Below are 27,154 nucleotides of genomic sequence, written 5' to 3' on the forward strand. Positions count from 1 at the left end.
TGAGGGCAAAGTTTTCCTTTGTCTTCCAAATCATCAATAATCCATGGAGTAAGGGGCTTCTCTGGTAGTCCAGTGGCTAAGAAGCCATGCTGCTAATATAGGAGGTACCCAGGTTCAATCCCTGGTCAGGGAACCAGATCCTATGTGCTGCAACTAAGATCCTGTGCAGCCAAATACATAAATATAACAAATTATAATAATCCATGAATTAAACTTAACCTCCATGAGCAATAATGCCACTGACATTGACATCACTTCAGAGACACCTCCTTGCCTTGATGGTAAGTGTGACACGACATCAACCCCCACCAAACCCACTTCCTTTCCAGCAAATAGAAAACAGTTAAGGACGTGAATTCACTGTCAGGCTTAAACACTGAAGGAGAAAACTGCATTTGCTTCTGGCAAACATGAAGTCAGACCTCCGGTATTTCTTTCTCTTCTGCATCCAAGTTGAAATTCTAGCAGGTAAGTGACTTATTGAATATGCATTATTAAGTTATAATTCAAGTGAACATTAAGAAAAATCAAAGGTGGAAAAGTTAGGCACCAAATAGAAAGTTTTTGTTTGTTTTTTAGAAAGTAAGAACAATTACAGAAAAGCCCAAGCCCATGGCTAACAGCATTTATGTCACTGTTTTAAGATGAAAAATGTCTCATCAGATCATTAAAATTTTAAATTACCTGCTTGAAGTTAACTTTTAGTGGATAAAATAGAAGAGTGGCTTACTGTTCTCAGAGGAAGATGAAAGGCAAAATGACTTGTGTCAACAGAATGAAAATTAAGTAGGCCTGGCATTTGACTGGGAGAAAATAAAATGGAAGGGCTTTGAAAAGAAGGAGTTTTATTTTAATCTTATCTGGGTGGTCTTGTCAGAAATGCCCTGGCTGCCACAGGGATTTTTTAGCACTAATGTCAAGGTCCTTGTGAAAGGCCAAGGATCAATGGACAATGTAAAACAGTCCTTAGCCTCTGAAGACACTAAAAAAAAACCATTCTGAAGTCCTCAATTCTTTCTCTTATATGGTGTATATCAGGCTCTATTTGAATATTTTAAATAATGCTACCAACGATGAAATTAATATGTGTTTCTTCTACTTCTTATTGGGTATGTTTTCAATTATTTTCTTTTTATCTTTAAGTCTGGGCCATGTTCCCAAGGTTGGGAAAAAACAAAGTGAAATTATATTACTTTGGGAAGTTTTACTAACACTAAAAGTGCAGGCAGAATTTTGGTTGGTATACTTTTATTTAGAAATGTTTTGCAGTGGTACCAAAAGCAGACTTTATTTTTATCTTCAAAGAAAAAAAAAAGTGTATTGATCAAATATTTGAGCTTGTGGTGGCTCAAGGTGGCTCCAAAGCTCTTAAGAGGAATGAGGAATTATTTATAGGTCCCAAGGGTAGTTTGGGACCACAATACCTTTTCTACAGCCAGTGAAATCCTTTAGCTGCACAAGCAACAGGGAATAGCACGGGGATCGATGTTCATTCATTCATTCACTCAGCCGTTCATTCATTCAGCACCAAGAACTTGCCATGTAGGCAGTACTGTGCTGGCCTCTGTGTGTGTAATGATGAGCAAAACCAGGTTAGTCCCTGCTCTCATGAACCTAACTGAAAGGCTGGAGAGAGGCAAGTCAGATAATTTTGTGAATGAAATGACAATTACAGACAGAACTCAGTTCCATCAGGGGATGTAACAAAAAAAACTTGTGTAGACTGGGTGGATATGGAGGTGCAGGTGGGGGGTGGGGTTCATTCAAGTCTTTTAAGTGGTCCTTGAGCTGAGATTTGCAGGATAAATAAGAATAAATGGGGAGAATGGTGGGACATTCATATCATGGACATTTCATATCATGAGAAGAGTAAGTGCAAAGGTCCTGTGTCAGGAAGGAATGAAGTAAGTCAGAAAGCAGGAAGAAGATGGATGTGCCTGAGGACAGAGAGGGAAAGAGTTGGCGATGGTGCAAGATGAGGCTGGAAGGGAAAGCAGAAGCTAGACTATTCAGACCTTATGTGCCACATGAAGGATTGTGGATTTTCTCCCAAGAACTTTGGTTCAAGTCATTGAAGGGGTTGTTTGTACTGTTAGAAAGTGTCCCAGTACGCCAAACCCGACTGGGTACTTGTGGTGATATTATGCTCAGGAGATTCAAATTAACAATGGTGTTACCACTGTGGAAGGATCGATCCAGCCTAGGTGGAATTATTTCCAGTTGTCAGACTAAGCTGATTAATACATTGTACTTCTGGAATGATATATATCTTAAATTTTGATGGAATAAAATCAACATTCCCTCTCATCACACAGAAAACCATGCCACACGACAAGCTGTTTTCCTATTTGGTGGCAAAATTGGAGCATGAATGGCTAGATGGAGATAGTAAACTGCTTAACAATTTTTTTTTCTAGCTGTGTTTTGCTCCTTTAATTTATATAATTGATTCAGCTGGTTCAGGGATTTACCATTGGTAAGGCATTCCTTATTAAATGAACTTGAGCATCTATGCTCCTAATTTAAGGCAATCACTATGCCTTTCTTGCAGTTAATTCTTGTTGGAGTATAGTCGCTTTACAATGTTGTGTTAGTTTCTGCTGCACAGCAAAATGAATCAGCTACATGTATGCATATATCCTCTCTCTCTTTTTTTTTTTTTTGGATTTCCTTCCCATTTAGGTCATCATATCCAAAGTATTATCACAATCCATTTATTCAGCAACTACTGTTTTAAAGACTCTAAATGCAAAGTAAAGACCAAAACTGCAGTCAACTAAGTTCTTGCAGCTCCCTTCCTTTGGCATATTTTTAATCCTCCCAACTAGGTAGGCTTTCTCATCCCACGAAGAGGTAGGCATTCTTAGATAATGTTTGAAGAATCTCAGGAAAGGCTAAGTGTTTGGTTACCTAGTATTTAGTGGCAGAACCAAGATTAGAATTCAAATACATCTGATTCCAATATCCACTATCTTTCTGTACCATGTTGAAGTAGTGGAGAAATAACATGAATCTCAAATAAGAGAAATTACCAGTTTTGTTATTTGGTTGGTGAGTTAAGAGGGAAAGAAATCTTGGTGATTCTCAGTCTTCTATTGATCTCAATGTAAAATTTAACAAAACCATCTTCTTTTAATGATTCTGGAACAATAGGAGGTTCTTTGTTGTAGAAGCATTTGGGAAAAGTGGGACCTTCTGTCTACATTTAGAAGACGTTCTTTCCAGAACTTATGGGCAATGGAGACCATGTGGGTGATCTGATGAATTCTGGTTTTGGAAAGACCACTTTGAAAGCAGTGAAGTGTGAATGGGCAAGATCAGGTGGTGTTTAATAAATGTGCATGTCTCATGGTGTGTTCTGGGTGGAAGCTGGAAGGGGAACCCTCAGGCTCATTTTGAGCCTTGATTTTGTCACCTAGGCATTGAAGCAGTGGTTCCTCAACTCCATCATCTGAGAGAAAAACCATCTCTTTGGTGTCTCCAGCATCTGCTCCTCCCCAGTGTTCAGGGGAGGAGTTGAGGCAACCTTTGAGCCTCCTCCTTCCAGTGTTTGTGCTACATTTAAAAAATCCAAATTGTCCATTTTTCTTTCAGTAGTTGAATTCACGCCATTTTCTCACTCAGTACAATAACTCTATGTTGATTTAGTGTGTTTGTGCTCAGTTGTTCAGTTGTGTCCAACTCTCTCCGATCCCATGGACTGTAGCCCGCCAGGCTCCTCGGTCCATGGGATTTGCCAGGCAAGATACTGGAGTGGGTTACCATCTCCTTCTCCAGGGGATCATTCCAACCCAGGGATCAAACCTGAGTCTACTGTGTCTCCTGCATTGCAGGCAGATTCTTTACTGCTGAGCCACCAAGCAAGCCCTATATTGATTTTACTCCTTCAACATTATGTTTATTTTGATTTTCCTTGGTTGTGGTATTTTCTTTTATTTTTGTTGAAATGAGGAAGTTTCTTTTACAGACTACAGAGGAAGTCTTCCCTCTGTAATTTGAAAGGTCTGCTACACTTCTTGGTTGACTAAGTCACTGTCATATTCAGAGCATCTTAATTGAATATCTATTTATTATTGTAAATAATAAATCATAATTTAATAATGAAATGATAAAATCATAATAAAATCAATAATGACAATAGGCTTGCTTGACGTGTTTATCCCCCACCCCCTGCAGTGACATGGGAACTTCACGATGTTCTCTTTTCACTCTTATATTTTCTGTTTAGTGCACCCTTGACCCTTACATGGGGCTTCCCAGGTGGCATTAGTGGTAAAGAATCCGCCTGAAAGTGCAGGAGACACAGGAGACTTGAGTTCGATCCCTGGACCAGTAAGGTTCCCCTGGAGGAGGACATGGCAACCCACTCCAATATTCTTGCCTGGAGAACCCCATGGACAGAGAAGCCTGGCAGGCTACAGTCCATAGGCTCACAAAGAGTCAGACATGACTGAAGTGATTTAGCATGCACACCCCATATGTGGGTTTTGTTGAAATAAATGAAAACTTGTAGTTGCAGATCATTGCTAAGTTTTCTCTAACAGAAATTCTCCTCTGATTGAAGGATTCTCTCCTTATACTCACATCACCTCTTTTCAATGGCAGCATCAGTCTTGCCATCTGCTCCTGCCTTATCATCCCTGTTCTTATCCAATGTTCAGAAGACTTCTATTATTTTCTTCAGATACCTTGAAGTCTCTGAATTCCAGCATGGGTAAAGATGTTTTCCTTTTACTCTGATGAATAACTAATATCTTTCCTGGGAATAAGATTCCTGATCTGTCCTCTTTTCTCTTAATTGTCTGTGGATATTCATTCACTGTCTGCTGGCTTCTAGGGTTGTGGGTAAATAGTTCCATGCTAGTCTGACTCTCATTACTTTGCAAGTAGCTTAAAAAAATTTCTCTGGAGTCTCGTTGCTTCCCCGATGGCTCAGACAGTAAAGTGTCTGCCTGCAATGCGGGAGACCCGGGTTCGATTCCTGGGTTGGGAAGGTCCCCTGGAGAAGGAAATGGCAATCCACTCCAGCACTCTTGCCTGGAAAATCCCATGGACGGAGGAGCCTGATAGGCTACAGTCCATGGGGTCACAAAGAGTTGAACACGACTGAGCGACTTATTGGAATCTGGAATTCCACTAGGATATGCCTAATTCTGTGAGTGTTTTCATTAACATTGTTTGAGACTGAGTGAGTCTTTTCAAACTGAAGATTTCAGTTCTTTATTTTAAACTTTTGGGATATTTTTCTCTTCCCGTGGTTGTTTAGTCATATCTTTGTCTTTTTTTCCTTCTTTCTAGAAATGCTTATTATTTTCATGAAGGTGTTGAGATCCTTGTTGTTTCATAATTAGTGAACAAAATGACTTTCATAACTTGCAATTGGTATTAACAACTTCCTCAGATGAAATGGAATATTTTGGTTTTTAAATTGCTTGCAGAATATTCCAATTTCTTAGTAGAAACAAAATGCGAGTGTGTAGGGAGGATTTCAGTTCTCATCTAAGCTTTGCTCACTGTAGTATCCATAGACTTGCTTGACAAAAAAAATTGGCCTCAGTATTCACAGTTGCAAACTGAGCAAAACCCATAGCTTATGCTGACTCCCTATCCTAACAGTGTGACTTTTATACATAAAAGATGCAAAAGATAAAATTTCAAAGCTCAGTATATATATAAACATATGTATACACGTACATATACATATACACACATGTATATACACATACACTTACACATCATTTCGGAGAAGGCAATGGCACCCCACTCCAGTACTCTTGCCTGGAAAATCCCAGGGACGGGGGAGCCTGGTGGGCTGCCGTCTATGGGGTCACACAGAGTTGGACACGACTGAAGCGACTTAGCAGCAGCAGCAGCACACATCATTTGCTGTCTTCAATGCCTGAATAAAAAGCCACGTTTACTCCATAAATGGCATCTCTGTGCTACTTCTATTCTAATAAATTGAGTCTATTAAATGACACATTTTGGTCATTCTAAGTAAAATAAGAATATGGCATTCAACACCTTTTAAGGAAAATTCAAAATTACACTTTGGAGTTTGTAACTTAAGTATGCAAAAAATATGTAACACAAATGAGAGCTGTTAGTCAACAAGTGATTTTTCCCATTAGTCTGGCCTGTATGGTTGATTGAAACAGACAGGCAAGTTTAGAGAGAGGCAGAAACCGGGATATGAACCTCCTCTGACTCTTGCAGACATACTGATGTCTGGATCTACTTTGCATGAAGAAAAGCCAAGAAGAATCAGGTTGTCTTTAAGGAAAGTAATGGACTCAAGAATTTTGAGTCAGTCAACCACTAGTTCTGATAGTGTCTTTTGTTTGTCTGAGTGTACTGCCATAGACATGGCACTTCCAACAAGCAACAGACGATCACTTAGAAGGAACCTCTTCAAGTGTAAGACATCAAAGTTTTTATAGCCAGCAATTATACTCTCCTATGACTTAGAGCCAAAAAAATTCATTCATAAAAAACAACAAGAAACAGAAATAAACCTCTGCTGCTGCTAAGTCGCTTCAGTTGTGTCCGACTCTGTGCGACCCCATAGACAGCAGCCCACCAAGCTCCACCATCCCTGGGATTCTCCAGGCAAGAACACTGGAGTGGGTTGCCATTTCCTTCTCCAATGCATGAAAGTGAAAAGTGAAAGTGAAGTCGCTCAGTCGTGTCCAACTCTTCGACTCTTTGTGACCCCATGGACTGCAGCCTACCATTCTCAAATTCAAGCTTTGTTCATTTTGTACTATTTAGGACTGAAGCAAAATCTTCTTGGAGTTCCTGTTTGCACTTATTTAACTATGAGAGTTTCTTATAGATGTGAATATATCTGTTTACTTTTCTACAGGCAAGTTAGTTACAATACTTATCAAGAATTTAGACCTCATTAGAGCAAGGACCCAGACTTTGTTGCAGGTTCAAGTACACAAGGCAGCTCAACACACAATGGTTTAAGGCTGTCTAGGGAAATGAGTGTATTAAACACAATGTAATTTCATATACAATAAATAATTTTATGTATTTTTTGGTGTATAATAACCTTTTCAATCATATAAAACATACGTGGCACCAACATCAGTTCAGTTCAGTTCAGTTCAGTCGCTCGGTCGTGTCTGATTCTTTGTGACCCCATGAATCACAGCACGACAGGCCTCCCTGTCCATCACCAACTCCCAGAGTTCACCCAAACTCATGTGCATCGAGTTGGTGATGCCATCCAGCCATCTCATCCTCTGTCGTTCCCTTCTCCTCCTGCCCCCAATCCCTCCCAGCATCAGAGTCTTTTCCAATGAGTCAACTCTTCGCATGAGGTGGCCAAAGTATTGGAGTTTCAGCCTCAGCATCAGTCCATCCAATGAACACCCAGGACTGATCTCCTTTAGGATGGACTGGTTGGATCTCCTTGCAGTCCAAGGGACTCTCAAGAGTTTTCTCCAACACCACAGTTCAAAAGCATCAATTCTTCGGCACTCAGCTTTCTTCACAGTCCAACTCTCACATCCATACATGACCACTGGAAAAACCATAGACGGACCTTTGTTGGCAAAGTAATGTCTCTGCTTTTGAATATGCTATCTAGGTTGGTCATAACTTTCCTTCCAAGGAGTAAGTGTCTTTTAATTTCATGGCTGCAGTCACCATCTGTGGTGATTTTGGAGCCCCAAAAAATAAAGTCTGACACTGTTTCCACTGTTTCCCCATCTATTTCCCATGAAGTGATGGGACCAGATGCCATGAATGTTACTTTTCTGAATGTTGAGCTTTAAGCCAACGTTTTCACTCTCCTCTTTCACTTTCATCAAGAGGCTTTTTAGTTCCTCTTCACTTTCTGCCATAAGGGTGGTGTCATCTGCATATCTGAAGTTATTGATATTTCTCCTGGCAATCCTGATTCCAGCTTGTGCTTCTTCCAGCCCAGCGTTTCTCATGATATATTCTGCATAGCAGTTAAATAAGCAGGGTGACAACATACAGCCTTGACGTACTCCTTTTTCTATTTGGAACTAGTCTGTTGTTCCATGTCCAGTTCTAACTGTTGCTTCCAGACCTGCATACAGATTTCTCAAGAGGCAGGTCAGGTGGTCTGGTATTCCCATCTCTTTCAGAATTTTCCACAGTTTATTGTGATCCACACAGTCAAAGGCTTTGGCATAGTCAATAAAGCAGAAATAGATGTTTTGCTGGAACTCTCTTGCTTTTTCAAAGATTCAGCAGATGTTGGCAATTTGATCTCTGGTTCCTCTGCCTTTCCTAAAACCAGCTTGAACATCTGGAAGTTCATGGTTCACGTATTGCTGAAGCCTGGCTTGGAGAATCTTGAGCATTACTTTACTAGTGTGTGAGATGAGTGCAATTGTGCAGTAGTTTGAGCATTCTTTGGCATTGCCTTTCTTTGGGATTGGAATGAAAACTGACCTTTTCCAGTCCTGTGGCCACTGCTAAGTTTTCCAAATTTGCTGGCATATAGACTGCAGCACTTTCCCAGCATCATCTTCCAGGATTTGAAACAGCTCAACTGAAATTCCATCACCTCCACTAGCTTTGTTCATAGTGATGCTTCCTAAGGCCCACTTGACTTCACATTCTAGGATGTGCGGCTCTAGATCAGTGATCACACCATCGTGATTATCTTGGTCATGAAGATCTTTTTTGTACAGTTCTTCTGTGTATTCTTGCTGTCTCTTCTTAATATCTTCTGCTTCTGTTAAGTCCATACCATTTCTGTCCTTTATCGAGCCCATCTGTGCATGAAATGTCCCCTTGGCACCAACATAAACACCACTTTAAGTATTTGGAACAATTATATACCTAATACATCTTGAAGGAAAAGAAATACTTGAAAATAACTTCTAAATCTAGGTTAACGTTAAGAACTTCTTTTTCTTCCTTTTTCTCAGCAAGTCTCTTTAGCTTCTGTGTTTCAGTTTCTATAAAATTAGGGAGTTGGGCTAGATTATTGGACTAAGGGGCTCTTTAGGAAGGGTGACTCTGGTTTCAGATTGTCTAGGTTCAGATCATGGCTCTACCTCATTTTGGGCCCATTATTCAAGCCTCAGTTTCCTCATCTGTAAAATAGGGATAAATATAGAAAATCTGATGTCAAATACTGTTATAAACATCAAATGATATATTGAATGTAATGTATCTAAAACCTTAATACATGAGAAACATGCAATGCTTAGAAGTTGCAATTATTATTATTGTCATTTGGAAGCTTTGGAAGGCTTAGATATTTGTATAACTCCAGAACCACTGGGCTCCAGAGAACTGGTTGGGAGTCATTCAGTCTGAGCCTTTGCCTTTGGACTTGGAAATAAGTGTTCTCCATTATCTAGTAAATAGGCTCTTTTGCTCTGTTTTCCTTGATCACCTCCTCACCCTAATGAAGGACACTTACCAATCATGCTCATTTTTCATATCCATCTGCTCATTCATTCATTATTATTGAGTATCTAATATACTCCAGGTCCTGGGATTATTTAAGTGACCATGGTACAATCTTTATACTTGTAAAGCTATTGGTTAAATGAGGAAGATAGACAAAAATAATTATGATCTAAGCTTATACATATTATAAACATATCAATGTAAACAAAGATTAATTGAGAGCATAGAGATGGGAATCTTTGTCTAGGGGTCTCTGAGACCAGTTTAAACTTGTTCTTAAAGGATGAACAAGGATTTCTAAGCAAATAAAGTGGTAATAGGCTATTCTAGTCTATGGGGATAGAGGTAACCAAGTTAAAGGAATGGCCAAAATGTACAGTGCAGCTTGAAGCTATATGGTCCTTAATATCATGAAAGGGTTTTGTATCATGCCAAGAAAATTGGTTTTTTTAACCTCATAAGCAACAAGGTAATGGATATTTTTAACCTGGGGAGTAGCATGCTTTTTAGTAACACGATTTTGGAAGCAGGCATAGAGGCTAGATTTGGAGGGAGTGAGGCTGTTGAGAATGCCAGTCAAGAAGATGCTTCCACACATGAGGGAAGTTGTGAAATAGTCCTGGATTGGTGATAGGAATACAGAAGAGCAACTGAATTTGAGAGCAACTGGACTTGGTGACTAATAGAATCAGGACAGTCAGAGAGGCAGATCAGAGAGAGGGAGACCTGAGGAAGACTGAGGTCCTAACTCCTTAAAGGACAGGACTTGTTTGGGTTTGGTGAGTGAATGCTGAGTTCAGTCTGGAAATGTTACTCTTGATGTGTCAGGCACATCCTGAGAAAGATGTTGAAAGGAAGCCGGAAAGAAGGAACTAAGCCAAGGGAACGGTGGGCTGGAGATAAAGGTTACTGAGTGGAGAGTAGAGTTTATTTTAATCACTTGTAAATATCACGACAAAGTTTATAACATCTCTGGGATTTTCCCATCAGTTTTTACTAGAAGAAAACCAATCTTTCATTTAAAAGCATTACACATTTTGGAACACCAAAGGTTATTTTACCTCCTCTACAGAGTTCCTTGGAGAAAAAAGCAATTCACACAATCTATGCTTGTGTCAGTATGCACGCGCGCGCGCACACACATATACACACACTTTTGGCTTTTTAACTTTCTCCTTTGTTTCTTAAATTTTTTTACTTCCTTTTCTTCAAATGTTAAGACTTTGGATTGGGCTTATTTTGCCTACCCTTGCTACTGATTTAAATCTCTACTTTAGATTATGGATGCCTTTGAATAATAAGGTAAATATTGGAGAAGGCAATGGCACCCACTCCAGTACTCTTGCCTGGAGAATCCCAAGGACGGAGGAGCCTGGAAGGCTGCAGTCCACGGGGTTGCTGAGGGTCGGACATGACTGAGCAACTTCACTTTCAATTTTCACTTTCATGCATGGGAGAAGGAAATGGCAACCCACTCCGGTGTTCTTGCCTGGAGAATCCCAGGGATGGGAGAGCCCGGTGGGCTGCTGTCTATGGGGTCACACAGAGTCGGACACGACTGAAGCGACTTAGCAGCAGCAGCAGCAGCAGCTGTTTTTCTGGAGAAGGCAATGGCACCCCACTCCAGTACTCTTGTCTGGAAAATCCCATGGACGGAGGAGCCTGGTGGGCTGCAGTCCATGGGGTCGCTAAGAGTCAGACACGACTGAGCGACTTCACTTTCACTTTTCATTTTCATGCATTGGAGAAGGAAATGGCAACCCACTCCAGTACTCTTGCCTGGAGAATCCCAGGGACGGAGGAGTCTGTTGGGCTGCCGTCTATGGGGTCGCACAGAGTTGGACACGACTGAAGCAACTTAGCAGCAGCAGCAGCAGCAGAAATAATGCATATATAAAAATCTGCTAATCAGGATTCTAAAAGTTTTAGCTGGTAGGTGTATAAGAAATGACAATGTTCTTATGAGTGGTTTAAAAAAAGTGGTAGAAAGCATATTTTATAAATGCTAGAATTTCTTAGTAAAAGCCCAAACGTAACAAAACCTTAACATAAACATTGCCGTTTTTAGCACTTTGCATCTTATGTCACATTTGTGTGCTATGCTAAGCTAAAGATTATCGTTATTGGATTACAGAAAATATTTTTAATAAGCCTATCAATAATTGCATACTCAGGAGTTCTTATCTTTCTATCACTCAGATCTTTGTGGAGGTTTGTGGTTAAAAGTCTGAGTTAAGGAGAGTTAAGTCAAATTGCTGATCTGTCTTGCACCCTCTGCACTGTGTGGGTTTTTAAAGTGTTTTTGCCAAAAGACTTTCAAACAAGCATAATATGACTGCTTATAAAGAGTCCTGGCAGAACGGGTTCTAGCAAGACAATCTGACACTGAAGAAATGAAATAGTTCAGATATTAAAAGAATCAGTTTGCAAATAAACTTCTGAACCATAGTGCAATTCTCAGGTGAACTTTTTTTCAGAGCTTTTTCTTAATAGCTGCCCCTAAAAGAAGATGCAAATGATTTTATCTTTTGAAATGTTTGAAGATCTAAAGAAATCATCTAATACAAAGATTTTGATTTTACTGTTAAAACCTTAGTCTACTAATATCAATGATAATGTTATAAAAATCATAGTTAGCAGCAGTGAACAGGTTTGAACCTCTGTTGGAAAGACTGAACCCTTTAGACATGGTGGTCAATGTGATTAAGTATAGTATCTATATTTTAGAGTACTGATAATCTAGGAGTAGCAACAAGAAGTGAACAGATATGGTAGCAAAACAAAAACGAAGTCTTATTATCCAGATTTTAAAACTCATCACCAGAGTTCAAGAGAGCATTATCCTATTTGTGTTTTTAACAATGCATTAAGTGCTAAATGTGATAGCATTGTGTTTCTATTACAAATATCTTCCCTGGTGGTTCAAATGGTAAAGCATCTGCCTATAATACAGGAGACCCAGGTTCTATCCCTGGGTTGGGAAATCCTCTGGAGAAGGAAATGGAAACCCACTCTTGCCTGGAAAATCTCACGGACAGAGGAGCGTGGTAGGCTACAGTCCATGGGGTAGCAAAGAGTCGGACAGGACTGAGTGACTTCACTTTCTATTACAAATCACTAACAGGCTCTGGTTATGAAACATCTGGGTGTATTAGAACAGTTATTGGTTCAGAGGCACCTATCATAGACATCCATTGGGCAAATTTAATGATTCTGCCCTCTGGAGGATACAAAAATAACCAGGTTTAAATCTGTCTTCCTCTCTGTAGATACAAGAACCAAGAGAATAGTCAACCATCTAAACAAATCTCTGGGCTTCCCAAGTGGCACTAGTGGTAAAGAATCCACCTGCCAATGCAGGAGTCTTAAGAGACTTGGGTTTGATCACTGGGTTGGGAAGATCCCCTAGAGGAGGGCATTGCAACCCACTCCAGAATTCTTGCCTGGAGAATCCAATGGACAGAGAAGCCTTGCAGGCTCGGTCCATAGGGTTGCACTGAGTTGGACATGACTGAAGCAACTTAGATGCACACCTACAAATAAGTCTTTATGAACCTGGTAGATATTTATAGTACTTAAAGAACATGCTTCTTTAATACTCAGGTAATATTCATTAGAATCTGACATCCCAGTTGAGGAGGTATCTTCTGTACTTGATTGTGTATTTGCATGTACTTGTCTGCAGAGGAAAGGCAACCCTAGGATCATGTCCCAACTATGAGCTGTGTAATCCTGGGTAATATACTCACTTTTCTGACCCCAGTTTGGCTTGATAAATTTAAATTTAAAATGAAAGGGTTAACTGGATCATTTCTAAGAGCCTTTTTGGTTCTTTAATATTCTATGCTTTATCTCCCTAGATTTATTATATCTCTGAGCTCTACATATTCATCCATCCATCCATCCATCCAATATTTATTGTGACTTACTACATACCAGGTGCTATTGTAGATACTTGCGATGGATCATTGGATAAAATCAACAAGGTCTCTGGTTTTAAAGCTTACATTATTGGGTAATAAACAAGTAAACAAACAAATCAGATAATGATACTTTATCTCAGGTAATATGCTAGAACATGACTTGGAATGGGGCTTCCCTGGTAGCTCAGATGGCAAAGAATTTGCCTGCAATGTGGGAGACCTGGGTTCAGTCCCTGGGTTGAGAAGATCCCCTGGAGAAGGGAATGACCATCTACTTCAGTATTCTTGCCTGGAAAATTCCATGGACAGTGGAACCTGGAGGGCTACAGTTCATGGGGTCAAAAAGAGTCAGATATGATTGAGCAACTAACACTTTCACTTGGATTGAGTGGTCAGTGGTTGCTGGAGAAGTAAGAAGCAGCCATATGAAAATAAGAGATAACATTTCAGACAAAGAAACAAGAAATTTAAGGCCCTGGAGTCCAACTTCTCATGTTTGAGGAATAGAAAGAAGAGCAGTGTGATTGCAGTGTAGTGAGTGACTGGTATTAAATAGTGTTAGCAAGACAGGGTAGATCATGCAAGTCATGGAAACCAGTGTAAGGAGTTAGATTTTCTTCTAACTGAGATGGGAGGCCCTGGATGCTTTGTTAGCAGGGCAAGTGCTCTATCGGATTATGTACATAAGAAGATTATTCTGGTTTCCCTGAGGAGTATGGATGGTGAATGTGCACGAGTGAGAACAGAAAGTTTGGAAGCTCTCGTCATGCCAGAGAGAGATGTTGCTAATTTGGACCAATAGCAGTTTAGATGGAGAAATGGGTAGATTCTATTGGATTTAAAACAGAGGTGCAGGAAATTAGGCTTTCTTCCTGTAGACAGATTTCAACAGTGATCCTCTAAGACTCAATATGAAGTGATCACTGTAAAGCTTCTTGTGGTTGCCTGCTTCCATTATACTTTCTCTGGTTGTTGCTAGTGGCACTTCAACCTCAGATTGTACCCCAAATCTTTCATGTGCCCAAGAGGTTGTGTGACCTTAGACAGACAATCTAATCTGTCTGGGTCATCAGTTGACTGTAAACGGAAAAATTGGACTTGCTGTATGATTTGTATGTTTGCTAGGTTTGACTGTGTCTGATACTGGGCAGACGTTGAATCATGTTACAGGAAACACAAGTGTGAAGGTGGAGCTGTTTACAGGATGCCTGAAACATGCGCAGACAGTGAATATGAGAACTTATGCATACTGGGGAATGGAGACGGTGATTTAGCAAGTGTGAGGAACATATCAAAGAGAGTGTAAGAGACTATTTTAGAGGATGATTTTATATTAAAATGTGGTATGTGAGAAGAAAGACATTGATGAGGAAGACGGTCACAATTTTCCACCACTGGCATGGCAGGAGAACTGACCGAAGAGATGTGATGCCCAATCAAAGCAGACACTGACTATAAAAGTTGGTGCTATTGTACCAGTACTCCTGGTTGAATATCAGACTTGAAGATAACATCTGGGAAATGTGGAGAAAAGATTCTAGCTGCTTCTATAGTTATAAGGAACTAAAATATTCAGATTTTCCTTAAATTGCCTGTATATCCATTAAATGCTTTAGTCATGATTATAGGGATGACCTCCTTTTGATACTGTTTTTCAAATGCCATCAAAGAATGAGGAGATTTTGTGATGAGAGATTTGAGGTTCTACAGGATCCAGAGCAATTGTGAAGCAATTGATTACATGCCCTATCTGATTCCTGTAGTTGAAAAAGTTCAAATAGCAGATTAAGAGTTACTAAATGGTTTTCCAGATGGAAAGTTTAAGTGTTGGGTGTGTCTGCACGCTTAGTCACTCCATCATGTCCGACTCTTTGAGCTCGCATGGACTGTAGCCCACCACGCTCCCCCATTTATGGAATTTCCCAGGCAAGAATACTGGAGTAGGTTGCAATTTCCTCCTCCAAGCATTGGGTATGTGGACACTTAAGTCAGGCTTCTTACCACCACATTTAATAATAAAAAGGTGACAGGCAATTTATATATTAAAATTGATAAAATGAATAATTAAGAGTGTCTAGCAGAAGGTTCCCTTGTCTTTACACTGTCTCCATTTATTGTTTATAGATTTTTTTGGTGATGGTTTTTTCCCTTCTGTGATAACCTAGATGGGTGAGATGGTGGGTGCCGAGGGGGGCGGGTGAGTGGGCAAGAGGTTCAAGAAGGAAGGGATATATAGATACATATACATATATACATACATATAGCTGATTCACTTTGTTGTACAGCAGAAACTAACACAACATTCTAAAGCAATTATACTCCAATAAAAAAAAAGTGTCTCTAGATATGAGAATTTGGGATCTCCAGTTACTCCTCGCAGAGAAGGCAATGGCACCCCACTCCAGTACTCTTGCCTGGAAAATTCCATGGACGGAGGAGCCTGGTAGGCTGCAGTCCATGGGGACGCTAGGAATCGGACACAACTGAGCGACTTCACTTTCACTTTTCACTTTCATGCATTGGAGAAGGAAATGGCAACCCACTCCAGTGTTCTTGCCTGGAGAATCCCAGGGACGGGGGAGCCTGGTGGGCTGCCATCTCTGGGGTCGCACAGAGTTGGACACGACTGAAGCAACTTAGCAGCAGCAGCAGAAGCAGCAGCAGTTACTCCCCGAGCTTACACCCTCAGCACTGTCACTCAAGAAAAACTTGAGTAGTCTTCCTCAGTTCAGTTCAGTTCAGTTCAGTCGCTCAGTCGTGTCCGACTCTTTGCGACCCCATGAATCGCAGCATGCCAGGCCTCCCTATCACCAACTCCCGGAGTTCACTCAAAACTTGTGCCCATCGAGTCGGTGATGCCATCCAGCTATCTCATCTTCTGTCATCCCCTTCTCCTCCTGCCCCCAATCCCTCCCAGCATCAGAGTCTTTTCCAATAAGTCAACTCTTCACATGAGGTGGCCAAAGTACTGGAGTTTCAGCTTTAGCATCATTCCTTCCAAAGAAAACCCAGGACTGATCTCCTTCAGAATGGACTGGTTGGATCTCCTTGTAATCGAAGGGACTCTCAAGAGTCTTCCTAGCCATACCTAAATGCTCTTATAGGTCAGGAAGATAGTCTCATTAATTTTCATTTCTCCTGACTTCCTGGAATAGCCCAGTAAGATGCTGGAACAGAGAGAGGATTATGGAAACATGGTTTCTCCTCTGAAGAATCCAATAGCAAAGTAATCTCTCTTGGTTGTTCATGGTCTCATCTGGTTATGTTCTCATCCTGAATCCACAGATAGTAAGTGTTGGAAAGGACTTTAAGATGTCTTGGTCCCAGTTCCTTATTTCACAGATGAAGAAACTACAGTCTAGAGAGAGATCCTTGTTACAGAGATTTGCGAATGGCAAAGCCAGAATTTTCCTCTGGTTTCCTTGGGAACCACTGCATTGTACTTCTCTCACTCTGCACCACCAACCATTATATTTCATGTTGTGTTGGGTTATAGGTCATAGTGTGGGTATAAAAGGAGGAAAAGGTGCGGACAGAATCATCTTCAGAAATAGAAGTGCATCTGTGTCTGGGTGAGCACAAGGGTGGCTGCAGACACTTTTGTTCCAAGATTCCTTTGTGGTTTACACACTGCCATTCTAAAGTCCTTGGGAAATTTGCTGTGAACATTTCTAAAGAAACTGTGAACCAGCTCACTGATTTTATCTTCTGCATCAAAGCAAGAGTAGTGCAACATAATTTACTTTCAGACAAATAAGTCCCCATGCAAATCATCTTTTATTTTAATCTAATGTAGATTGCACCTATTCTCATGTGATCAATTTTCCCCCTTTGCCTGTTGCTTATATTTACCCTCAATTTTTTAAATGAAACAAGCATTAGTTTTCTTTTTTGTACTTTGAAACCATTTTTTTTTCTAGAACAAAGCATCTATTCAGAAAAGTGAAAAAATAAAATGTGCAATTTAATGAATAACTACTAAGCATACTACCTTTGGAGAAGGCAATGGCACCCCACTCCAGTACTCTTGCTTGGAAAATCCCATAGACAGAGGAGCCTGTTAGGCTGCAATCCATGGGGTCGCTAAGAGTCGAACACGACTGAGCGGCTTGACTTTCACTTTTCACTTTCATGCATTGGAGAAGGAAATGGCAGCCCACTCCAGTGTTCTTGCCTGGAGAATCCCAGGGACGGGGGAGCCTGGTGGGCTGCCATCTCTGGGGTCGCACAGAGTCAGACACGACTGAAGTGACTTAGCATACTACCTTACTCCCACAATTACCACAGGTCCAGAAGTCAAACATTGTCAGCACACAGACAGCTTTCCGCTCTGTATTTCTTTCCTGATTCCAACTCTTCTTCCCCTTTGTACAGAAGCATCGTACTAAATTTTGTGACATTCATTTGGGTTTTATGGTCTGTTTCTATTCTTTTGGTCATTATTAAGAAATCACAACATGTGTACTTCATTTATCAAAGTTTCAAGTTACATATACATTTTCTGTCTGCCTAGACAATTTATTTTAGGTTGACAGTTTCATTCAGTACTCTAAAGATATAAGATGTAATCCCACTGTATCATAACTTTTATTGTGGATCTTGAGACACCACCTGTCAGTCTAACAGTTGCTTTTTAGAAAAAAAGTCAGTCTCTTTCCCCTGGTTGTTTTCAAGATTTTTATTATAATATGTCAACTAAAGAGCCTCTTGATGAAAGCGAAATAGGAGAGTGAAAAGGTTGGCTTAAAACTCAACATTGAGAAAACTAAGATCATGGCATCTAGTCCCATCACTTCATGGCAAATAGATGGGGAAACAGTGGAAACAGTGACAAACTTTATTTTTGGGGGCTCCAAAATTACTGCAGTTGGTGATTGCAGCCATGAAATTAAAAGATGCTTGCTCCTTGGAAGAGAAGTTATCACCAACCTAGACAGCATATTAAAAAAAGAGACATTATTTTGCCAACAGAGGTCCGTCTAGTCAAAGCTATGGTTTTCCCAGTAGTCATGTACAGATGTGAGAGTTGGGCTATAAAGAAAGCTGAATGCCGAAGAATTGATGCTTTTGAACTGTGGTATTGGAAAAGACTCTTGAGAGTCCCTTGGACAGGAAGGAGATCCAACCAGTCCATCCTTAAGGAGATCAGTCCTAGGTGTTCATTGGAGGGACTGATGTTGAAGCTGAAACTCCAATACCTTGGCCACCTGATGCGAAGAGCTGACTCATTTGAAAAGACAGTGATGCTGGGAAAGATTGAGGGCAGGAGGAGAAGGGGATGACAGAGGATGAGATGGTCGGATGGTATCACCAACTTGATGGACATGGGTTTGGGTGGACTCCAGGAGTTGGTGATGGATAGGGAGGGAGGCCTGGCATGCTGCGGTTCATGGGGTTGCAGAGTTGGACACGACTGAGCGACTGAACTGAACTGAACTGAATAGTAATCCCAATCACCTTAAACAAAGTTCAGTTATTGAGGTTTTTCTGGACCATTGGAGTGATTTGAAGGGGGGGCATAATCTGGGTGAAAGCTGGTTTACTTCTGCTTTACCTGTATTCTAAGAATGCAAACCTTGGGGATTTCACCTTACTAAGGAGAAATCTGATAAAATGTCTTTTACCAGATTTCTCACTTTCAGACTCTGGAAGTTGAGACATGAAAACGAAAATATAAATCTGAGAGAACAGCATACACTCTCAAAGTAAAAGCAAGTTCTAACCTTTGCTTTTCTCCTTTGATTCTGGTTCTTTAAATTTAATCTAGTAATTTCTTCTTTATTTTCACCATTTAATCTTTTAAATTAATAATTTTAGGCATTTCATTAAGCATTTTTGGTTATTTCGGTGTGGGAGTTAGTTTGAAAAATCTGGACTGCCATAACTGAAAAATAGAACACTCGTATATATTTTCACAATCAAATTCTCAAGTTGAAAATCTATTCCCTAACAATATGAGAGATAGAAAGCCTAGAGATATTAAAAAAAGTAAGTAACTATGGTAAATCTTAAATAAAATTGACACACTGGTGTAAGCAGAGTTGTGGCAAGTGAATTCTCCTGCATAATGCTAGTCCTGTTAAAAAGTGGAACAGTTCTTCCCAAAAGCAACATGGCCATGCAGAGTGTCATTAGAGTCTTTAAAAGATTTTTCCCACATGTTGAAATATTTACATGAAATCAAAATGCTGGAAATAACCCCAACCAGTCAACATGAGTGGAATGCTTTAACAAGTTATTCTAGATTGACATTCAGCCTTTTGTATAGGCATTAAAAAGGATAATTATTATGACTATGTAAAAAATAGAACATTTATAATATAATATTAAATGCCAATAGAAGAACATTAAGTAATACGTTTCTATATAAAATAAGTATATATCTGGAAGGTAAAGAGCAAAAAATTCACAGATAATATCTATTTCACTGGAATAGGAGCAAAAGGTAATTTTTTTCCTTAAAAATTCTTTGTACTTGTTACATAGTTTTCTCAAGAGTAAAACCAGGGATTTCAAAATTTAAACTAGCAACTGTCATGGTAATAATTTTTTCCAAACAATTTCAGTATGAAATTTAATCATATTAAAAATAAAAAAGGAAAAAGGAAGGCAGAGAGCTGTTTGAACTTATAACTCAGAATCTGCAACCGGTCCAAAACCATTTCAGCCTCTTTCTTCTGTGATCCCCTATGTAGCTCACAAAAACAACTTTGGCTTCCTATAAGCTTCAAATTTGTTTATTAAAATGAGACAGTAAATAGAAAATTTGGATCTTTATCTTTATCATCAGACTTTGATTCAGTTCTCAATGGATGAGGTTCAGAGAAGACATGTTTCTATCATTTGAAAATAATTTTCATTTGTTCTTTCACTCTCTTAGAGCATATAGTGTAAATATATAGTTATACATAATCATTCATTTTTAGTTTAAGCTGTTTTGTGCTTTAAAAAGTTTTTTTCCCTAAACTATGTTTTTCCCCGAATTTCTCATTGTTTGACTAAAGTGCTAATCCTCCTTCAATTTTAATTTTCAAAGTCACTTTCTCCAAGTGGCATTATCTGAATTCTTCAATAAAAATTAGGACCCATGTACCTATATTTGAATAGTACTCCATTTCTAGCATAAATTATGGTGCATGACTACATATTTATTTGTCATCTGTCTCCAATATCAAATCTGCCAAAAGGAAGGAACCACTTCTGCTTGATTTATACTATGTAAATGTATTATTTAATATATTAAATATTATGTACTTATGTATGATAAACAAGTCTCTGTTTAGGTTTTTTCCTAATTCACAGTTCTACCTTAATATTCTATATTTTGGTTGTGAAGTTCTTTCATTTTGTTGCAATGATGGTGACTTTATGAAGAGAAGAGATGACTTTTGTGTTCCAATATAATGATTAGAGGAACAAAATCATAAAATTTTGCTTTCTTTTTTTTGCCCAGGAGAATTCAATGATTCTGCTGCATCTGAGATGTTCATATTTCACAATGGAGGTGTACAAATTTTATGCAAATACCCTGATACTGTTCGACAATTTAAAATGCAGTTGCTGAAAGGGGATAATGTACTCTGTGATCTCACTAAGACTAAGGAAAATGAAGACACAGTATCCATCAGGAATCTGAATGTCTGTAAATTTCAGTTATCCAATAATAGTGTCTCTTTTTTTCTATATAATTTGGACAGTTCTTATGCCAGCTATTACATCTGCAAACTGTCAATTTTTGATCCTCCTCCTTTTCAAGTAGATATTCTAAGCAGAGAATATTTGAATATTTATGGTAAGATATTGCTTTCATCTTCTAGACTTAAGAGTATATATGCATTTTAACATTTTTCTCACTTGTGAAAACAGTTAAACAAACAAGTATCATATAAACTGCTGAGTTAGAAATAGGTCATATTGTCTTTAAAACAGACATGCTGTTGAAAATCAGGAAAAAAATTAGAACAAATGTCAAAACCCATGGCTTAAGAGCTATTACCTCTATTCACCTAAAGTTTAAGGTTTGGGTTTTTTTGTTGGGGTGTGTGGAATTAAGTGAGATGATTGAAAACAATAGTTTTCTACGTTACTTTTCTTACTGTTTTGCAAGAACATAGACAGCAGAGTCTTCTCCATTAACCACATTTGTAGACATATATGTACATGGGGTCTTTTTGGTTTTATTTTTGGATCCTTGCTATCATACTGAGATGTTATTTATTTACTATTTACTGCATTTCATGGTTGTACTGAATAGAAACTTTATTTGATTAAATAGATCTTTTAAATTTAGTAAATGAACTTATAATTCAGCAGTGAAAGGGGAGATTTGATTCTGAGACTTTTTCCTTGTCTAACTAATCTTTTTTTTCAACCCAGAATCAGAGCTTTGTTGCCAGCTGAAGTTCTGGTTACCCATAGGATGTGCAGCTTTTGTTACAGTCTGCGTTTTTGGATGTGTCCTTATGTATTGGCTTACAAAAAAGGTGAGCAACGTCGATCTTTTCTTGCACTAGCTTTACTGGGGGATATCAGTAGTTCTTTACTCATCAGAGTATGTATTGCTTTTTCCAGAATAATTTGATTGACAGACAGATAATGTCTTTTCTTTAAGATGTGCCTATTAATTAAACTACTAACTTGGAACAGAAGCTTATTTACTTTATAGCCACTTCATTCCAAGAAGAGTTCAGTGGCTTCCAGAGAGATATGTCATTATTATTATTCCAAAATGCTAAGGGAAAGGGGCCATGGAAAGACCAAAAGGGAAAAGGAAGTTTAAAAGATTTTTTAAAAAGATGCTTCCGACTTTAAAAAATATTATTCCATGTGGACTGCAAATTTGATTCTAAGTTTCCAAAGTCAGGGCAGATGAAACAGTTATAAGCTTTCCTCAACTTGTCAATTAAGAAATAATCAGTGAGAAAGTCTTGGAAGATGCCATCAGTAGTTGAGAAAGAAACTGCCAGTTTTTTTACATGGTAAGTTATTAGGACTCTTTGCTTTTAAAGAAAATCACTGAAAAGCTATGCAGAAAGATAAAAGAACGATAACGAAAGTCTCTCTGTGCTGGCGAATATTCTTTTTAATCTATCACAAAATGGGTTCTCAAAGAAATTATACCATTCTGAGTATTATGCAAGGATGTTAGCACCTTCAAGCACATCCACAGTGTGATCATTGGCCATACAGTATGTGTATTTGTTTCCAGAAAGGAATTTGGAAAGAGAGACAAAGAAGGAAGAGAGTAAGATAAGTCCTGTGGTCTTAAGTCTATGGCGGAAGGAAAAGTAAAGGCATAAATGAGAAAAGATACCGAGCAAAAAGCCTTTTATTTAAAGTCCTTTACACATATGGTTCCCCTTGAAAGTGAAAGTCACTCAGTTGTGTCCAACTCTTTGCGACCCCATGGACTACACAGTCCATGGAATTCTTCAGGCCAGAATACTGGAGTGGGTAGCCTTTCCCTTCTCCAGGGGATCTTCCCAACCCAGGGATTGAATCCAGGTCTTCCAAATTGCAAGCGGATTCTTTACCAGCTGAGCTACAAGGGAAGCCCAGGAATACTGGAGTGGGTAGCCTATCCCTTCTCCAGTGAATCTTCCTGACCCAGAAATCAAACTGGGGTCTCCTGCATTGCAGGCAGATTTTTTACCAACTGAGCTATCAGGGAATCCCAAAGTCAAGAGCCTAAGTCTCATTTAATACTTTGTCACATACTTCTTCAACAAAGAATAGAAATCAGTAACACACACACACACACACACACACACACAAGAATGGAGATGGGGACGAGGAGAAGACAAACCACGTTTCTGACTTTTCTTGCAGAAGTATCCCACCAGCGTGCATGACCCTAACAGTGAATATATGTTCATGGCAGCGGTGAACACTGCTAAAAAGCCTGCACCCACAGGTACAGTGACACACGGGGATTTGGGAAGGGAAGAGTGTTCTTTACATGAAGCCTATAATTTTAATTTTTTATTTGAAAAGAAGGGAAGATGTCTTTAAGACAGAATTTTAGTATTTTCTGTAAAATGCCAAAGTTTCATTTTCACTGAATTGATGCTTTGTCTCATTCATTGAAAATAAACAATATGGTAGAGCTCAAAGTTTGCAGTAGGAGCCAAGTTTACAATAGAGGTTGGGTCAAACTCCATGGAAAATGTAGAACTGGTGCTCAATCTTGAAACATAAAGAAGAGTTTAGAAGGGGTATATGTTTCCCTGTGTGTGTGTATGTGTGTGTGTGTATATGTGTGTGTTTATAAGAGGCAGAGGAAAGGAGAAGTTTTGTTGAATGGGCTTGGCACATAAAGAACTTTTAAAGAATTTATGCTATATTTCTGTTACAGATGTGACCCGTAATTTGGAACTCCCTGGCACCCAGGCATGAACCACCTTGGCCAGTTCTCTACAACTTGAAGGGCAAGATTCTCTGTTTCCTGGACCACAGAGAGTCTGACTTGATTTGACTACATACATCTTCTGCTAGAGTTTTGTTCAGTCTGGACCACTGACTACGTCAGTCAATAGGGATTTCAACAGACTGCCTTAGTACTGTTGAGTTCTCTTAAAACAAATACCCTCTTGCAACTAGCTTTATAGAAAGCCCAGCTCATGTGTGCTCGACAAACAGACCTCACTGGGATGGAATCCCTGTTTTCACATCTGCTTATAGCAAAGCACCAGCCAGGAGAACAAACACATCTACAAAAATGTTTTAAAGATGTCAGGGGTACCAAATCTGCAAAGCAAATGGGCAGCTGAGAGCCAGAGTCTATCTGCATTTCACTACAGACTACCTTTTCTTTCTGTAGGAATGACCATTCCTTTCATAATCAGGCAGTAGAGGAAGATGCTTGAAAACTGTAGTTATTTTATTTTTGAGGTGTGGATGTGTAACAATAACATACTGATACGTTTGTACACAGCACTCTTTTCCAACTTCTTAACCCCAGTTGACCACTGCCCCAACAATTTAGATGCTTTCTTCTGCCCTCAATTTTCCTTTTAAAAATGCTTCTACCTAACTACTTGACAGGCATACAGAGTTGGGAGCTACTGTCTACATTTTTTCCTTCTGCTGCTCAGTTACATATATGTAGTTGCAGTCTAGTGAATATAACTTGCCTGTATTCTCCCTAAATAAGCATAATTTTTGCTCCAGAGAGATATCTTATTTTCCCAAATTTCCCAAAATTTTCCAGATGTCCTTATAATGTATTCTATGAAAAAGATTTACTTTGCCTTCAGTTTACTTTCCAAATGGTTTACTTTGCTGACATGTTGACATCAGTGGTAGGAAGCACTGCTCAGAATCAAAAGTGACTTCATTTTTTGACACTTTTTTCTACTATTTTTATATTTTCACGGTGCTATTAATTACAAACCAGCCTGTTTTTGGATATCATGCTAAAATTTTGAACAAACTAAGAAAACCATCTTTCTTTGTCAAGCATTGTCCTGGAAGGTAAAGCCCATGATCCATTCAGCAGAAGGCTACAGTTCTTAGAGGTCACTGCCAAGCTTCAGCCATGATGCCGCTGTTCTTTACAGGTTGAAGTGGCCCCCATCAGCCTGGAGCAGCTATCCAGACCTGGATGGAATTCCCAGAATTGGGAGACTCTACTGAGCCAGGACAACCAGGTGGTCTTCCCCCTGGGGCTGAAGCCACCCTGGGAACCAGAGTGGGTCTGCTTGACTTTTCCTCCAGGATCTGTGATGAAACACAGATGTGTCAGGAAAACATCTGTATGATCCCCCCCTCCTAGTAACCATTCAGCCTGGAAACTGGCCCTGGCTCTTCAAGACAGTCTTCCTTTGCCTTCAGTTTGGCTGTAGAGATTCTTAAGTACATGCAACATGTGATTATTCTTAGCTGAAATATTTTCTTCACTTCCTGTCTGCATGCCCAAGGCTTCTGAAGCAGCCAATGTGTATGTGACATTTTCAATTTAGGTAAAAAGGGATTATTTAGTAGTTTTAGAATGTGTAGTTGCCTGCTTATCATTACTTTAAAAACGAGACCTGAGATGTCATTATGCATACTTATATTATTTTAAGCATGTGTGATGCTGGATATGTACAGTACAGTACTGAATGTGTAATTTGAATCAAGTACGATGTTCTACTGAGTTGGACAACCTGGCTGGCTTTGCAGAGGTGTTCCCAGAATTGTTTGTGGCTTTCTGCGTGGGGTGTCAAGTGAGGAGGACAGCCCTCAGGTGGTCCACTTCTCCTGGTTGTCTGAGTTGTACTCTGAAACACCTGCATCCTTAGCCCTGTATGTTTCAAAGGGAATTATTAAAGGATACAATTTCTGTGAAATAAAAGCTGGTTTTAAGAGGAGCTAATTATGAAATAGATTTTAGTAGTATTAGGAAGCTGAAGAATAAACATTTGATACTCAGCAACTGAAAATATCTGTTTTCTTGGAGGAGGAAAATGATTCCTGTAGCCAGCATGTGCAAATCTGACCTCGTTCTTAAAGATTGTCGTACAGCTTGGAACAGTTGTTCTTTCTGTTCTCATTTTTTTTTAATTGAGGCCATCACAAACATATAGTTGGAAGGCCACCAAAATGCCCTAATAGGGCATTAGTTCTAAGTTTTTGACCTAATAGCCTATCACCTCCAACTGGTATGTATTTCCTGTAACAAACAAGCCCCTTTTCTCCATAAACACAATACTATCGTCAACATCAGAAAATGTGCATGGTTACATTGCTGCCCCTAATTCTCAGACCACATTCAAGTTTTTCCAGATATCCTTATAATATATTCTATGCAAAAGATTCTATCCAGAATCTCCCTTTGCATTTAGTCGTCACACCTTTGTTGCGAACTCTGGTCCGGACAGTTCCTCAGCCTTGATTTCTATGGCCTTGGCTCTTTCGAAGATTATAAGCAGATATTCTGTAGAAGGTCCTTTGATTTGGCTCAGTCTGGTGTTTCTTCATAATTAAAATCAGCTTTTATTGACCTTTAGCCAAAATAACATGGAAGCGATGCTGCTGCTGCTGCTAAGTCGCTTCAGTCGTGGCCGACTGTGTGCGACCCCATAGATGGCAGCCCACCAGGCTCCCCTGTCCCTGGGATTCTCCAGGCAAGAACACTGGAATGAGTTGCCATTGCCTTCTCTGGGAAGTGATGCTACTTTCTTTTAATTGCATCTTGTCAGGTGGTTCGAAATCTCAACTTGTTATGTTACTGACAACAGGCATTTTGATCCCTTGACTAAGCTGGTATCTGTCAAGCTTCTCCTCTGTAAAGTTAGCTCTTTTCCTGTTTATAGTGACAGTTTATAGGGAGGTACTTTCAAGTTTTGTGAATCATCTGTTCCTCATTGAATTTAGTCATTTGTCCATCTATTTAATATATATGTATGATTTCCTGTTTTATTCAGTGGCAAACATCTATTACTATCTTTAGTCTGTTTTGATGCTTGAATTGTCCCATCCTTGGCCAGTGGGCGCCTACTCAAACTGGCTCTGGTGTCTTTCAACCAGGTCTCCATCATCTTCTCAGCACTTCCTTGCTTTCTGGCAGAACAAGATCCCCCAGGCTCAGCTCGTGTTTTCCACAGTGCTGAAATCAGTTGTTTCCCCATGGATCCCTGATCTCTTTAAGTGGACAATGGTTTTTAGAAGCCAAGATTTAAGCATTAGTGAGTGTTCATTCCTATTGGGATTTCCTTGCTCCAGGATCCTTACTGGACAGAAATGGGACACACATACCCACATATACACAAATGTAGATGTAAATATGTGTGTGTGTATATATGTGTGTGTATGTGTGTAGATACAAATTGGACATGCTAAGTTGC

The 27,154-nt window shown here is 39.4% G+C and overlaps 1 protein-coding gene across 1 annotated transcript; it reads left to right on the forward strand.

Moving 5' to 3' along the window:
• Positions 1 to 404: 404 nt before the first annotated feature.
• ICOS (inducible T cell costimulator) lies at positions 405 to 25,661 on the forward strand. The gene is given in 5 exon segments (NM_001034275.1): positions 405 to 468; positions 20,782 to 21,120; positions 21,705 to 21,811; positions 23,157 to 23,241; positions 23,683 to 25,661. Coding segments are annotated over 5 exon segments (630 nt in total). The 5' UTR covers positions 405 to 410; the 3' UTR covers positions 23,724 to 25,661.
• The last annotated feature ends 1,493 nt before the right edge of the window (positions 25,662 to 27,154 follow it).

The sequence above is a fragment of the Bos taurus genome, chromosome 2 (genome assembly GCF_002263795.3).
Source record: "Bos taurus isolate L1 Dominette 01449 registration number 42190680 breed Hereford chromosome 2, ARS-UCD2.0, whole genome shotgun sequence".
In the NCBI taxonomy this organism is placed as follows: Eukaryota; Metazoa; Chordata; class Mammalia; order Artiodactyla; family Bovidae; genus Bos; species Bos taurus.